Source organism: Brachycentrus maculatus, unplaced genomic scaffold (genome assembly GCF_059751285.1).
Source record: "Brachycentrus maculatus isolate JH-2025_06_01 unplaced genomic scaffold, ASM5975128v1 h1tg000353l, whole genome shotgun sequence".
Lineage (NCBI taxonomy): Eukaryota > Metazoa > Arthropoda > Insecta > Trichoptera > Brachycentridae > Brachycentrus > Brachycentrus maculatus.
The window spans coordinates 1,268,087-1,284,986 of record NW_028281102.1 but is presented as its reverse complement, the minus strand read 5'-3'; the positions used below and the strand labels follow the sequence as shown (position 1 = coordinate 1,284,986).

Below are 16,900 nucleotides of genomic sequence, written 5' to 3'. Positions count from 1 at the left end.
CCAGTTTATGCTTTTGAACGATCAGTGTTGGCAGATGGCGCATGTGTCATATCGCGCCAACCCGAGCACTGCTCGCGTATTTCGACTTGTTTGCGTTACGTAAGATAAACAACTGAACTGAGCTCGTCAATTCCACCACCTACGACCCTGTTTGAATTTATTGGAAATTCTTTGATAAATGACCAAATTTTATCTTTTTATTCTTTTACTTGTTTGAATTTTTCATATTTGGTTAAGTTTTTTAACATATTTTATTGCTTCTGTCTTGTTTTTTTTTTAACTGGACAACTTTTGAATTATGTGAACTCTTTAAATGACAAAATAAAATTACCCAAAATTTTTATTCTACAATATTTTTGTGAAAAAATTATGAGCATGAAGTGGTTAGAAAAGCATTATGAGGAAATTGGATTGATTTTAAGTTTTTGTGTGGATCTAGAAGATTTAGCTTTTATAGCGTTATATATGGTATATAACAATTGCGTTATTATTTTAAAACTGCCAACTATTTATTTGACATAGGTACATTTGAATATTACAATATGTTTAGTATCACAAATCTCCAGAATTTTATGATTTTAATTTAAATTAAATAATTTACAGGAAGACAAACAAGAAGCAATTAGTATTAATGAAGAAGAAGCGCTTTTGGACCAGGAAGTGTCTGTATTCTATAGTTTGTCTACTATGCTAACCTCAGTAGAACCATTCCACAAATTATGGCACACCTCACTTGACTTCACTGTTGGATATGAAATATGGTAAATCAAAATGTGTAACACTATATTTACATTAATATTAGTGTCAATTGTGTTAATTTTGACTCACTTTTTAAAATGATAACTATGAATGTTGAAAAATCATCTAATAATGTGAATAAGAAAATGGCGTCTGGTGCAGTTGCCCTACTCACTCCACCCTGTACCTTATCTTGTTTGCACTAAAAAAATCATCCTTTTTTATTTGATGTTTAATTTAACTTTGGGCAATGCCGGCCATGGAGTGATTCTACTAAATAATAATGTATGGTGTATGAATCAATTAGTTTAAAATTTATTTGTGTGTTTCGAGGTATTATGGACCATTCAAAGGGTTAGAAGCTGATGAGATCAAGGAAGAAGTTGAGGCCGAATGGAGGCTTTTGTATAAGGTCTCCAAGCAACTGTTTGAATTCCCAGGAGCCAAGAGAGTTGCAGATATGGTCCGAGCAAGAGTTGAAAAGTTTAAAGTTCTAGTTCCTGTACTCCAAGCAATTTGTAATAAGGTAAAATGTGTAATGTGTAAGGTAAAATGTTTTGTCCACCTCCGTAGTGTAATGGTCAGCACGCTCGGCCACCGTTCTGGAGATCCAGGGTTCGATTCCCAGGGGAGGGTCAAATAAATATAAGTGATATTTTCACTATAATATTTATTTAATACTACCCTGGACTGGTACCTGAAGCGGAGGGCTGATCACCTTTCCTTCATGTGTTTACGATCAAGATAACACTGCGTTTATATGATGCAGTGCCCTATGCACCTTTGGGGTGCGGGTAAGGGTTAGAGAGAGAAAAATATGTAGACTTTTTTCATTGACTTTTTAATCATAAAAAAATATTCAACAATTATTTGTTTTTCAGGGCCTGGAAGGTCGTCATTGGATTAAAATTTCTGAATTAATCGGCATTGACATAGTGTTAACGCCAGAGTCCAGCCTAGCAGATATGATAGAACTTGGGCTTCATTTGCATATTGAGAAGTTGGAGGAAATTAGTGCAGCTGCCTCTAAAGAATATGCTTTAGAAAGAGCTCTAGCTAAAATGAAAGAAGAATGGATCGGAATTAGATTTGAATGTGTCTTATATAGGTAAATCTCGTTATAAAATTTAAATCTCAGCATAAAAATAGTTGATTGAACAACGTCTATGTATAATAATAGAGCGTATGTGTTTATTATTCTAGCTTTACTGCCGCTCTAGTGTATTGGAAATATTATCAATGTCCTTCTCACTTGTGTTTTGTGTTCTTTTTTTTTACTTTTCCGTTTGTAATCTGCAGATAAAGTATTTTCTGATGATAAAGTCGCTATGTACTTTTCATTTATAATCGTTTTTTATTGTATTACTAAGTCTGTTTCTATTACTAAATCAGTATCACTTCTCAGATTTGCCTGATGTGTTATTTTCTTTGAACAGAGATACAGGAACAAGGGTCTTGTCTGGTGTTGATGATGTCCAATTGATGTTAGATGACCATATCCTCAAATCACAGACTATGAGAGGATCGCCATTTGTCAAGCCATTTGAGGCAGAAATGCAGGCGTGGGAAGAGAAACTCATTTCTATGCAGGACATATTAGATCAGTGGCTGCAGGTAAAAAAGTATTTTGAACAGTATAATTCTTTGTTTTTCAAATATTTACGACATCTCAGGTGATATTATTGCAAATGAATCTCACAAATTGAATCTTAGAGCTAAAAATATAATTCTTTTGTCAAATATTTTAAACCTGATTTTATTTTATCGGTTCAACCCTATTACTTGTTTTTATATTTTACTTTTGAGTATTTTTATACAATTTTAGTGCATATATTAACAAAAATCAGGCTCTTAATAACAAGGGTTTCACAAGCTTGGCATCAATATGTATTTACTTTTTTAAATACAGGTTCAAGGCGTATGGATGTACCTAGAACCCATTTTCTCATCAGAAGATATTATGAGGCAAATGCCAACAGAGGCACGCAACTTTAAAGACGTTGACAAACAATGGAGAGCCATCATGGCAGCTACTCACAAGGTTCCAGATGTTATAGAAGCCACTAACTATCCTAAGCTTCTTCAGATACTGAAGGCTTCAAACACCTTCCTTTCTGACATTCAGAGGGGACTGAATGATTACTTGGAAAAGAAAAGGCTCTTCTTCCCTAGGTTTGTTTAACTTACACTGATTCCAGAATTGGACAATTCTCTATTTAAATAGTGAGGGCTTTTTTTGCATGTAACACGGTGGAATGGTGTTTCGGCACCTTCTCACAGATAGATATTTTTTCAATTTTCAAAATCAACTAGACAAAATAATGTTTGCGCTTATGTAATTACAATCTATATTTATATAATTTGTCCAAATGATAAGAAGAATTGCTTTAAATTTTATTTAAATGATATGTGAATATGTATGTGTAATTTGTTTTAGTAAAAAGCTTTAAAAGCTTTTTATGCTAGTTAAATATTTGGTATATCGTTATCTGGTATAACCATTGAAATATAATTGTTTTAGATTTTTTAAATATACATTTTTCATAAAATTTATTCAGCTGTTGCTTGTTTGATGAATGCAATTTTAAAACAATATGTTTCTTTGATTCATAACCTAAATCCGTAAATTAAATGTCCCTCATATTCATGGTTTTTAAAATTGGTTTCTAGTTAAATGTAGTAGCTTTTTTAACTTTGCTTAAACAAAACTTGATGGGCAAACTCAAACAGTAAAAACAACCAGTGACAATCGTGAGATTTTACTTTCTCTTTAGTGTGTAAACTTTCAGATTCTTTTTCTTGTCTAACGATGAACTTTTGGAAATATTATCTGAAACTAAAGATCCAATGCGAGTACAGCCCCATCTCAAGAAGTGCTTCGAAGGAATATACTCATTGGAGTTTAATGACGACGATGATATAACAGGAATGGTTTCAGCAGAAAATGAAATTGTAATTCTTGCTAATGTTATTAACCCTGCGGAAGCAAAGGTTTGTATATGAATCGATTGTAATTTTAAAATATTTTTTCTTACTGTGGAACTGTAATGTGTGTGTGTTTTTTTAATTATCCGGTGGTGTACATGGTTCTGTCCTAATATTGATAACTTGAATCTTGTGTTTATTTTAGGGTATGGTTGAACGTTGGTTATTACAATTAGAGGAACTAATGATTTTGAGCCTGACCAACATCACTTTGGAATCCATCGGAGCATATTTCTCAGCCCAAAGACGAGACTGGGTCATTCAGTGGCCTGGCCAAGTTGTTCAAGTCGCAAATTGCATTCATTTTACAACAGAGGTAAATATAACTTGTGTATTATTAATAACTTAGTTTTTTATTGTTTTCGTGGAGTAATTAAAATTATTGTTGAATTTTATGTTTTGTAATAGGTAACCGAAGCTATAGAGAATAATAAAGTATCCAAGTATCGAGATAAGTGTACTGAACAAATAAATGAAATTGTGTACCTCGTACAAGGAGATCTTGATCCAGGGAACAGAGTGACTGTTGAAGCTCTTATAGTAATTGATGTTCATGGTAAAGTATTCATTAAAACATACATACTTAATGCAGTAATGAGTGTATTTTAAATGTGATTAATCATGTTACAATTTTTTTTATATAAAGCATACAAAGCTTTAATCTCTTTCAATTTTATTATTTAAGTCCTTATAAACTCTATGAACCTAAATTTTTTCTCAGTTCAGCTCAGCTAAAGTTTCAGTTATATTCCCAAATATTTTCTATTACAAATGAATTTATAATATTTTTGTTTACTTTCAGGTCGTGATATTGTACGACAAATAGAAGAACGTAACATCACAAATGTAACAGACTTCACATGGATTTCACAACTGCGATATTACTGGCGAGATAATGCAATAGCTTGTTCCATGATCACTACGGATGTGGCGTATGGTTTTGAATATTTAGGAAATATTGGAAGACTTGTTGCAACTCCACTCACTGATAGATGTTTCAGGTACATCGATAAACCCATTGAATTTATTGCATATTATACTTTTTATTTATTGATATGATCTTGATCAAAACGTAAGTTTCGATATTTTTCAAACCTCAGTTTACTTTTAAACCATTTTCATTATACTACTTTTTCTACTGCCATTTTTGCAATAGAAACAAATTCCCAGGTTACAGTTATTGGCCTCAAAATACACACTATCTTTTATTACATATGTGGACAGTCCTTAGCTCAGTTTTTGTATTGAAACATATAGTCTAATTCTAAATTATTTTTATTTATATACTTATATATTTTTTAATTGCAAACTTGTGACTTATTACTTTGTCCTTTTTGTCAGAACACTGATGGGTGCATTCAAACTGAACCTTGGAGGAGCTCCTGAGGGTCCCGCTGGAACTGGTAAAACAGAGACATGTAAAGATCTGGCAAAAGCAGTCGCCAAGAAATGTGTTGTATTTAATTGCTCAGATGGCCTTGATTATAAAGCTCTGGGGAAATTCTTTAAGGTTTTTACTACATTTTACTTTTACAATCTTATTTTCATCCTTCGTTAGAAATTACAAGAAGTTCAGTTATTCTTCATTACACATATGTATATTTTTTATCCACAATTTCAGTTATCTGTGGTTAAAATGCTGTAGTTTTTATTTTTTCACTGTGAATTACTTGATAGGGATTGGCTCAATCTGGCGCCTGGGCATGTTTTGATGAATTTAACCGCATTGAATTGGAAGTGCTTTCCGTGGTGGCTCAACAAATTCTCAGCATTCAGATGGCCGTTATGAAGAAAGTCGCTCGGTTTGTCTTTGAAGGAACTGAGATCTCTCTTAACCCAACTTGTACCTGCTTCATTACAATGAATCCTGGGTAAATATCTTCCAAATTTATGTCATTTTAACTACCAACATCTATTTATTTTTGGGTTGTTAAATATCGTCTTTGATTCTGCTATCCTGGATATATGGTATGCTAGCATTAGATTGATAAACCAATCAATTGTTTTGATCTTCAGATATGCAGGAAGACAAGAATTGCCAGATAACCTAAAAGTTCTCTTTAGAACTGTTGCCATGATGGTTCCAGACTACGCTATGATTGGTGAAATCACACTCTACTCCAATGGATTTGTAAATGCAGGACCGTGAGTACAATAATATAACCCCACATATTCACCTTTACGCCTTTTCAGATAGCGGAAAAAAATATTTATATGGTTTTTTTAACCTTTTTTGGGGTGATAAATAAATTATAAATTACTTGACTTTCAGTTTAGCCGAAAAGATTGTGCAGACCTACAAACTATGTTCTGAACAGTTATCCTCCCAGAATCATTATGATTATGGAATGCGTGCTGTCAAGTCAGTATTACTTGCAGCAGGAACACTTAAGAAAAACTATCCCAACAGGAATGAGTCACAACTGGTTCTACGAGCTATAATTGATATTAATCTTCCTAAATTTTTATGGCAGGTAAGAATACAACTTACTTTTTGTTACTGTTGATATAGGAATACACAAATATTATTTATTATAACTGTTCTATAAAGCAAAAAAGCAAGAATGATTGCAGGAAATTTAATTGAAGATTATAGTAACCCATATTCTTTTATTAATTTAAGAAGTAAATTCTATCCCCATTTACTATTGACATTAAGAAGTCTGTACTATGCATTGGGATATTATCACGTTTTATTATACATTTTTTGTATATTTCTTATTCAAGGATGTTTCACTGTTTGTTGGAATATACAAAGACTTATTCCCTGGCATTGATTTGCCACAGCCAGATAGAGATGAACTCACCAGACATATCACAGAAGAACTAGAACGCAGAAACTTGCAAGGCACTCCTTGGTACATGGAGAAAATCATTCAGGTTATTGGATTTGGCTAATCGAATAAGTTACGATATCCAGCTGAATAAGAATATTGTCATAATTAGTCTATTTCTTCTAGGTATTTGAAATGATTTTGGTAAGACACGGGTTGATGATTGTGGGAGATCCGATGGCTGGAAAAACTTGTGCATATCAGGTATAATTTTAAAGCGCAATTTGACTTATTTAATGTAAATTATCATCCATGTCTCTAGATTCGATATCTATTTTTTATGCATATGTATCTTGTAATTTTAGACATTGGCAGAGGCTCTGCGATGCCTTCAGCTGCAGAAACCACCAGCTCGCCACAAAGAATTTGCAGCTATCTACAAGATATTGAATCCTAAAGCAATCACTATGGGACAACTTTACGGGTGTTTTGATCCTGCATCCCATGAATGGTTTGCTTTATTTATTTCTTATTGATCCTTTTAGCAATCATGAAGGAATTAAGAAAACCCTTTTTCTTATTTTATAAACATCATGATTCCTTATTTTTTTAAATAAAACATTTGGTGTATCATCAAGACTGTGTTTTGGTGTGGTAAATTCTGAAGCATACAGTAGCACAAAGGTCTAGATTGCAGGGCTCGCAACAGTACCAAGACTTTTCAGATCTTTTTCCCCCCCTTTCGCATACCACAAATTTAATTTAATTTTCACCTCATTATATTTGGGAGTGGTATTTTCTGCAGGTTTCTCATTTTCCCAAATTATCTGGGGTGAGGGAATTTTAGCACATAGTAGCTGCCAAAGTATACTCGGGCATAGTCCATTAACGGTTATAGTGTTTTTTGTAATTTTTATTATTCTTATTTTTATATGTTATTGATTTAATTTAGGACTGATGGTGTACTAGCCATTACATTCAGAGATTTTGCATCGTCCATGACAAAGGAACGAAAGTGGATTATGTTTGATGGTCCAGTGGATGCAGTTTGGATTGAAAACATGAATACAGTGTTAGATGATAACAAAAAATTATGTCTCATGTCAGGAGAAATCATTCAGGTGTGTATTCATATTAAATCATTTTTTCTTCGCTTTATTTAAAATGACTACCAACCATGCTCTTTCTCTTTCAGATGTCAAACAAAATGAATTTGATATTTGAGCCTGCTGATTTAGATCAAGCTTCTCCCGCTACTGTGTCAAGATGTGGAATGATTTATTTGGAATCTAAACAGCTTGGTACATATTTACTTTTTTCCAGGAAATATATTTTTTTCTGTCTACACTTAACATTTCTTTTTACTTACTTTTTTTTATCCGCAGGTTGGGAGCCGTTATTTGAGTCTTATAAGAACATTGTTTCAAAGAAACTTATTCCAGAACAAATGGAACTCCTTGTTGAATTAATAGAGTGGCTAGTTCCCGCTGTTTTTGAATTCATGACACATAAATGCAAGTTCTTTGTAGAAACCAGTGAACTTCATCTCTTTTATGTAAGATATTTACACAACTAGTTATGTTTTGAATTTTAATGAAATGAATGCTTATTTTAAAACAAATATTTATCTTCTTATTATACATGCAAATATTTCAATTTCATAGTATTTTCATAGGCTTGACCAACCCGTTATTAAAAAAAATAAGTTGTGTTAAAATGGGCTTTAAAACATTTTTAATGATTGTTGTGTGTTATGATCATTAAATCCTAAAATTATATAGACCATTGGTCCCATTGGACCATTAGACCACTGGACCATTAGACCATGTTCTCGATAGTCACCTAAGACAGTTTCGGCATAGATTGTTCGACGTTCCATTATGACCAACCTACTAATAGTTATGCCTGTTGGGAGAGCTACCGCTATGCTGAACAATATCACGCTGAGTATTAATCTGTTTTGTCTCTGAAGGAGTTCCATCTCTAAACCAGGATTCTTCTACTTCTTTTACAAGAGTGTCTCTTTATTTATTTTAAATTGTAATATGTGTGCTTTAAATTTATGTTTGTAATGCAAATATTTTTTATTAAATAAAATATTGAATTCATTCTTGAGTCTGTAACACTAACCACAAGACCACAACTCAACTCAACTCTTATTTATTGGTACAAACTTTTTTAATCATTAACTCTTTTTTCAGTCTTTTTCAAGACTTTTCTCAGCAATGTTGGAGGGAGAAAACCAAGTAAGCACCCTTTGGTTACAATGCATTTTGTTATTCTGCATTGTATGGGGTATGTGTGCTACTATTACAGGTAGGTTTATAAAATGAAATAAAATCTCTGTTTTTTGTTCTCAACTCCATATACATATTTGCAGATATTCATAATATGTTTATCATTTTTAATGTATTGTGCTCCATTTCTGACAGGTGACAGCCGCAAAAAGTTTGATGTTTACTTTGCAAAACTTATTGACGGAGGTGACGATAACTTTCCTAGACCCAAGTCGTTTAAACTTGCTAAGAATCAAGTGTTCCCTGAAAAAGGATCTGCCTACGATTTTGTATACGATAAGAAAAACGGAGGATCTTGGATTGGTTGGTTGGATCTGGAAAAAGACCCGCCAATTCCTGCAAATGCCAAAGTAAATATTGCATCAGTTTTTTAACAAGGGCATGAAATCCAGTTAACGCATTAGGAATCACTCTTAGTGGTAACCACGAAAGATGAATGCTCAATTTATTTTTTAAATTAATTAATCCACCATAATTACCACCACTTGTTAAATAAAGGAAATACGTAAAAATACCCAAAGATTATAACAATTCCCACACCCATTGATCATGACTATACTGCTCCTGAAGCCTCTCTCTCATATAGTTCTTCTTATTCAACTATCGAGGCATTTCCGCAGGTCAATTAATTGACTTTAATTTAATTTAATGGAAATTAATTAAAAATCACATGATTCATTAAAACATTGAATCGTTCTGCTGCTCATGGTTGCTGCTACACCGAAAACGAATCTTCCATGCTGTTAAAATTTTAAAAAGTATGTTTCATTGGTGATGTAAAACATTGTTTTAATTTCTCTTCCGTATATTTTTTCAGATAAATGAGATTATTATTCAAACTAATGAAAATGCTTGTTTACGGTTCTTCTTACAACGACTGATCTCTCAAAAGATTCCCCTCTTGATTGTTGGTCCCACCGGTACAGGAAAATCTTGTGTTGTTCTCGGACATTTTCTATCTTTACCGAGAAATAAATACATTACTAACACAATCAATTTCTCTGCACGAACCACTGCAAATCAGGTACCAATAATTTTAATGATTATTTTGGAGAATTCAGTCAATTTACTGGCTTTTCAAGCTACATTATTTTTTGTTTGTTTTATTAACCAACTCTGATTATTTATTTTTTTCATCTTTCAATTTTAGACCCAAGATATTATAATGTCAAAGCTAGACAGAAGACGGAAGGGTATTTTCGGACCATCAATGGGCAAACAGGTAAAATTTAACTCCCATGATTTTTGTTAGTTTTTTTATGCTATGATTTGCATGCAGTTTTTTTTTGTTCCTTTTAGTGCATTCTATTTGTGGATGATTTGAGTATGCCCCAAAAAGAAGTTTATGGAGCTCAACCACCTCTTGAGTTATTACGACAGTGGATTGACCATGGACATTGGTATGACTTAAAAGACTCCTCGAAACAGGAACTTGTTGACGTTGTAAGTACCTACTTAAATTATAGACAAACCGGAGAGGTATATCAAAAACCATTTTGGTCCTTATTTTACAAAAATCTTATAAACTGGGGATATATGTATAAACAAAATTTCTCTAATTACAGAGATGAATTGATTTGATTTAGTCTACCCATGATGAACATATCGTAGTCGTACAGGAGAAAGTGACTAACTACCAAAATGTAAAATGTTCAGGAGGGCCATTTAAGTCACTTTTGCTTGGCAAGAAAATAAACACCAATGCAGTTAGTCATTTTTAACTAGTCAATATATTATACTTCCATTTTTAAAATCCTTTGGGATTTTTTCAGGGCAATATTAAGCTAGTAAGATGTCAAATAGCCAATGATCACGTTTTTGTAAAACAATGCACTTGGTCACTTTCTCCTGTATGACTACGATATATAAACATTTAACCAATCCCCTCTGTTTTAATAATTGTATTTTTTTCTATAAATTTGCAAAATGTATACCAGAACTTGTATCAGAAGAATTGTTTGGTTAAAGCATGCTTGAGAAATTTAATTGCATTCTCTCTGTATATCACCATTCGATCATCTTTCACATATATTTTGCCGCACATCTTGCCGCAAAGTTAACTAGTTACTAAGTAAATTTATCTAATACAAAAATATTGTGTTTCATCTTTCTTAGCTGTTTGTGTCTGCCATGTTACCTCCTGGTGGAGGATCAAATGTGATTACAAGCCGTTTGACCCGCCATACTCACATCATTACTCTGGATTCTTTTGAAGACGCGACTCTCAGCAAGATATTTACTTCAATCATGGACTGGCACTTCAACAAGGGATTCGGTGAAAACATCTTTAGAATGAGCAAGGTCTGGTTACATTTCTCTCTTTATTTATTTTTTAAATAAATTATCATCCCCGTAAATGTCTGGTAAAGTGGCGGACTATAATAAGACGCCTTTGATTTTCTTAGACGTTTATTCTCAAATAGTTGAAACAGTGGCGGCTAATGGAGTCAGAATATTAAAACGTATGGAAAAAGTCTAATGATCAGAACTACCACCAGTCTATACTATTCCATTAGAGTTAAAGGTTAAATGAAAAAAGAGAATAAGAGAGCCCTTTCACCTTTATATGACTTTCTTTGGGTAGAAACTGGTTCAAATTCTTACAAAGCTAATGAAATAGTATGCAACATTTAAAATCATATTGCCTGGTATTTGAGGATTTTCTTTGCATATTAGGAAGTTACCAGGTACTTTCTTTTCTCTATGATCAAAACAGATATGGATTTATTATTTTTGTTAATCTCTTGCAAAAATTCAAAAAAGCTATCAACAAAAGTTCCCTCTGCGCTTAGTATAATAATACATACTGCTATTTTTATGACATATCTGGGTATTGTCATTTTAGTTTTCATGTGTCAGTAGTGTCTGTAGTTTAATTTATTTCTTAACTTGTAAATTTCTTTCACAATCTTTACATGTGTATATTTCAGGTCTATGTAATTGGTTAATTAACTATTTTCTTTTGTCTTTATATTCCCTTCTTAGGCAGTTGTCAGTGCTACAATGGAAGTTTACAAATCAACAATGGCTATTTTCCTTCCGACACCAACAAAGTCCCACTACCTCTTTAATCTAAGAGATTTTGCACGGGTCATCAGAGGAATCCTCCTGGTTCCTGCAACTCACTTGAAAGAATTGGAAAAACTTATTCTACTTTGGGTACATGAAACCTATAGAGTCTTTTACGATAGATTGGTCGATGATGACGATAGGTAAATATCAATTTCAATTTGTGTCTGCACTACTTGGAACTCTAACTGTTCATCATTTCATCCCTTCCTAAGTTACCCTCTACCTCTACCCCTTACCTCATCCTACACCCTTGTTTTCATTATTTATGTTGATTTTACAATTATATAAATATATAATATTGTAATTATTTGAGTATGTATACTGCAATTCAATATTTATATTTATTTTTTCTTCACTGATTTCAAACACCTGTATAAGGCTCAAACCGTAACCTATACCACAAGTCCGTTTTTTTAATCGTTTGGTAGAAATCGCTTCTTAGAAAAAAAAAAAACAAATGGCAAATTTACAGTTCTTCTGTACAAGAAGTTAACAAATTAATAAAATAAAATATTAAAATATTTCTAATGGTGTTCCTTCTCGATTATATAAACTTATACAACCACAAGTCAAAATGAAATACGCTTTAATTTGATTATTAGACCATTGGTTTAACACAGGATTGGTCACCTTTTGTCACAACTTTAATTAAGATTTTGATAGAATACAGTAAACAGAACAGATTTGCATTTAAAAGATTTTTTGTGCAATATCGGAAATGCAACTTTTTGGTGAGGACCTCCATATTTAATATTCTCGTTTATTATGGGTCCTGTTTAGAAATACCCATTAATAAGTGAGACTGGTATTTGAAACAAATAATAAATTGGAAATGTACGGAATACATTTTTATTCACTTATAACATAAAAATTTCAATAGTTCTAATTTAATTGGAGTGAATAAAAATCCATTACATGTTGTTTTGCATTTATTTCCAGGCAGAAATTGTTTACTATTGTAAATAATTGCGTTTATGGTCATTTCCGTATTAGTTTGGAAAAAGTTGCTGTTGCCTATATTCCCGAGGAAGAAAAACTCTCTAATGAGCACATAAAGAATATATTCTTCGGAAACTACATGGAACCAGATGCTGATCCTAAAATTTATGATCAGGTAAGTATTTTTATTCCGTTACAGGACGGTTAGGTGGATGTTCAATTGGTAAAATAAGGAAAGAATGCAAGGCTGAGATGCACCATCAAGCAATTCAAATACTTGAAAGTGGACAGGTCAGAACTCGAAATAATCGATGGATATGTATGAGGAGAGGCGTGAATGTGGAGGAGGTGAAGAATTTTTGCAGAATTTTGTAAATTATACAGAGTAGTGTGACATTATATCCTCTCTGCCTACCCTGTTCCAAGTTATTATTCTGCTTTGATTTTGAGTGATTTTAATAACTTATCCTTACACATGCTTGTATAAATATTGGTATACAAACCCCGGGTGCCCTAGGTATTGCAGCTTATCTGATTTTCCTACCTATGATTCCTTCTCCTTTTCTTGTTCCATATAGCATTATAAATTTGTCTTCTATAACCTAATAAATATATTCCACTCCTTTTTTTATGAATCTGAAGTTCATGACTGGCCACCTTTCTTTCCTTCAACATATTGTGTCTAAAAAGTGTGATTTCAATAACAGGTAATGGATCTTGATTTGATGTCTGAAAAGATGGAATATTACTTAGAAGAATACAGCCTAATGTCTCCTACGCCAATGAGCATGGTCATGTTCAAATATGCTCTCGATCACATATCTAGAGCTTGCAGAGTGTTGCTGCAAGCTAATGGTATGCTATGACATTATATATGTTCTGCATATTGTACAAAAAAGTGATTATTTTATTTTGGTAATATTATATTTTTAAAGGTAATCTTCTGATGGTGGGTGTTGGAGGCAGTGGAAGAAGCAGTGCTGTTAAGTTAGCTGCAAGTATTCTTGAAATGAGTTGCTTCCAGGTACTTATAACCATTTTATTCATGTTGCATTTATTATGTGGAATTATACTATACATATTTAATCAAATAAAATAAATATTTATAATTCTACTCAAGAGTTCACTAGACAAGCGGTGGTCCCGTGGTTAGTATGGAAAACTAGAATATCAGAGATTTAAGGCAAACCGCTTAGACTTACCTAAAACAATGTTGAATTGACAGGCGCCGTGGTGTAGTTGGGTAGATGATAGACTGCAAATTTTCATTGCGGGTTTGATTCTCGCCAATTACGAAATGAATTCAATAAATATTTATTTTTAATTGGTCTAAGTGTTTATCTTGTATTTTTTATATTTACTTTTTCTATCCTAGCTGCAGACAAGCCCCAAAAAATAAAGGCTTTGCAGGTTATTACTGGTTTTTGAAATATTTGTCTTTTTCTTTATCTTGACGTCTAAGCCAAAGTCTTGAATGTGTTCAACTTATTATTTTTAAAGTTGAGGCTGAAAGTATGGAATTGGTTTCTAAATCTATTTGTATTGTTTCTAAACCAGCTACATATTGATGCTAAAATATCAATAAAATAGTGCCCTTTGCGCATCTGAATAGTGGTCAAAATTTTCACTTAGGTTTTTCTTTTCTGCCAAATATTGTTTTTAATATTTATAGATTCAAATATCTCGGACCTACAATCAACCGGAGTGGCGTGATGACATGAAACGCTTATTAATGAAAGCGGGAATCACTGGGAAGCCTTTGGTATTCTTGTTTGCTGATAATCAGATTCAGTATGAGGGGATGGTAGAAGATATCAACATGATTCTCAATACTGGAGATATTCCCAATCTCTACGGGGGAGACGATAAAGTTGAAATCCTCGACAAGATGCTCGGGGCTGCAAGAGATGGGGTAAACTGTTTTATATTTCAAACATTATGTAAAAGTTTATACTTATCATCCCTGTTTTTACAAAAGCCACCAACGAATACTATGATGACCTTACTGACATCGTAAAACAAAACAGCTTTGTGAATATGATGATATTTATGGTTTATCAAGATTATTATTGAATGACAAATAAGTTCATATTTTAAGTGATAACCAGATGCAGCGCAGTAAAAATTACAATATAACTGATTATAATAATCTAAGAAATTTTATGGTAGTTTGAGATATCTTTATTACAAGACTTTGATTTCAAAGTACAAAATATAGATAGAAAGTATATAGCCAGTCTATACTGCTCAATACACTACACATGAGGTTAATCTTTTTATTTCTAAAATAATACTTGTGACATACATTAGATATTTAAGGACAATTCTAATTGTTGCTAGACAAGACTACTTTTTAAGATACGTATTAGTTTTTCAGGTAGTCATGTAGACTGTATGACTTTATTCTATGTAATTATTAAATAATAGTGTAGAAACATGACCAATTCAATGAAGCAATAGCGCTGCAAATGTACCTCCTGCATAGTAACAATCGATATTGTGTAAAAATGTGTTAATTATCTTCTTTTTCCTTTAGGGTCTCACTGAAACAACTCCTTTCGCTCTATTTGGTTTCTTTGTAGAGAGAATCAAAGCTAATCTTCACATAGCCTTTGCTATGTCACCAATTGGAGACTCTTTTAGGAACCGATTGAGAATGTTTCCTTCTCTCATCAACTGCTGTACTATTGATTGGTGAGCCGGTTAACCTATTATTATATAAACATTTTTTTTAAATGCAAAAGATTTATGTTGTTTTGTTTTTTTAGGTACACATCATGGCCAGAAGAAGCATTAGAAAAAGTCGCTAATGTATTTTTGAAGGCTATGGAAGATGTTGACGAAAACACACGAGAGTGTTGTGTTCAGATGTGCAAATTATTCCATACGAGTGTTACACAATCAGGAGTTAGGTAAAATAGTTTAAATTGTTTATTTTTGTTTATTTAAAAAAATATAATAAGATTTTAAAATAAATGTGTTATTTTTAGGTTTTATGCAGAACAAAAGCGAAAAATTTATGTAACACCAACTTCGTACTTAGAGTTACTAAAGGCATTCCAAGGATTATACAACATGAAAGTCAATCAAATTACCTTAGCAAAGAACAGGTATTTTCATTACTATTTCAATGTAAATTATAGAATGTGTTTGTGAATTAAAAATTCGTATTGAGTTCTGGTCTAAATGCCGCAAATATTTTATTAAAATTATAAATTTTACCCAGGGGGAAATAAAAAAATTCTATATATTAATAAATGTGATCTTCCATTATTAAATTTAATGCAAATAAAGTACCTAAAACTTCTCCAACTAAGACATTGTGCTTGTACCAACCATTAAAATACATGTAATCTAACTAAACTACAGTTTAAAAATCCCAAATATCATTATCAACAATTATGTATTAGTGAATACACCACAGATAAGTGGATAGAAAGTATCACACCAATTACTGTTTTAGGTACATATCTGGATTGGAGCAGTTACAGTTTGCGGCAGGTCAAGTAGCTGTAATGCAGGAACAGCTGACAGCCTTACATCCTCAATTGGTTGAAACATCAGAAAAAACTGAAAAACTTATGATTAAAATTGAACAAGACACAGTTATTGTAGAAGCTCAAAAAGAAGTAAGTATTATCAACACGGTAAAATTTATTTCCACATTTGTATATTGATGGAAACTTAGGAGGTCCTCAACATTATTTTAAATTATCTTTGAATTTGTAGATATTTGGGAATAAAAAAAAATACATCGGCAATCAGAACCATTTAATCAACCTGAAAGACAACCATTCAAAAGCAATAGATTGTAAACACAATAATACAGCATTTATATGAGGCCAATTTTTGAGACACTCCACAAAACAAGCCAAAATCACCTCATGAGTACACATTCTGAAACAATAAAATGTCCTCAAGCTTATTTCTTAGTCCAATCTATTAAAACATCTTCTACTTTTTGACCAAAATTGCAAAAGCCTGGTGTAAATGCCACTTTATTATTTTCAATATGCATAAAAAGTCCTTTGATGATATTTCAAAAATTAATTTTCGATGTCATGAGTTGTCAGAACTTCTTAATAAAATATATGT

At 32.3% G+C, this 16,900-nt stretch overlaps 1 protein-coding gene across 1 annotated transcript in view; it reads left to right on the top strand.

Annotated features, from left to right (window-relative positions):
• The window catches only part of LOC148303742 (dynein axonemal heavy chain 3-like), a 40,999-nt gene that overhangs the window by 7,878 nt on the left and 16,221 nt on the right, over positions 1-16,900 (top strand). The window contains 34 exon segments of the mRNA XM_088269496.1: positions 604-761; positions 1,072-1,264; positions 1,620-1,846; positions 2,175-2,352; positions 2,648-2,910; positions 3,528-3,729; positions 3,869-4,039; positions 4,132-4,279; positions 4,526-4,724; positions 5,065-5,233; positions 5,401-5,594; positions 5,740-5,868; positions 5,996-6,197; positions 6,451-6,603; positions 6,684-6,761; positions 6,863-7,008; positions 7,450-7,618; positions 7,693-7,798; positions 7,883-8,052; positions 8,699-8,813; positions 8,930-9,144; positions 9,612-9,818; positions 9,945-10,016; positions 10,094-10,237; positions 10,910-11,095; positions 11,780-12,006; positions 12,806-12,980; positions 13,513-13,660; positions 13,741-13,829; positions 14,478-14,717; positions 15,342-15,499; positions 15,574-15,717; positions 15,796-15,915; positions 16,269-16,434. Coding sequence (XP_088125622.1) covers positions 604-761; positions 1,072-1,264; positions 1,620-1,846; positions 2,175-2,352; positions 2,648-2,910; positions 3,528-3,729; positions 3,869-4,039; positions 4,132-4,279; positions 4,526-4,724; positions 5,065-5,233; positions 5,401-5,594; positions 5,740-5,868; positions 5,996-6,197; positions 6,451-6,603; positions 6,684-6,761; positions 6,863-7,008; positions 7,450-7,618; positions 7,693-7,798; positions 7,883-8,052; positions 8,699-8,813; positions 8,930-9,144; positions 9,612-9,818; positions 9,945-10,016; positions 10,094-10,237; positions 10,910-11,095; positions 11,780-12,006; positions 12,806-12,980; positions 13,513-13,660; positions 13,741-13,829; positions 14,478-14,717; positions 15,342-15,499; positions 15,574-15,717; positions 15,796-15,915; positions 16,269-16,434 — 5,661 coding nt within the window.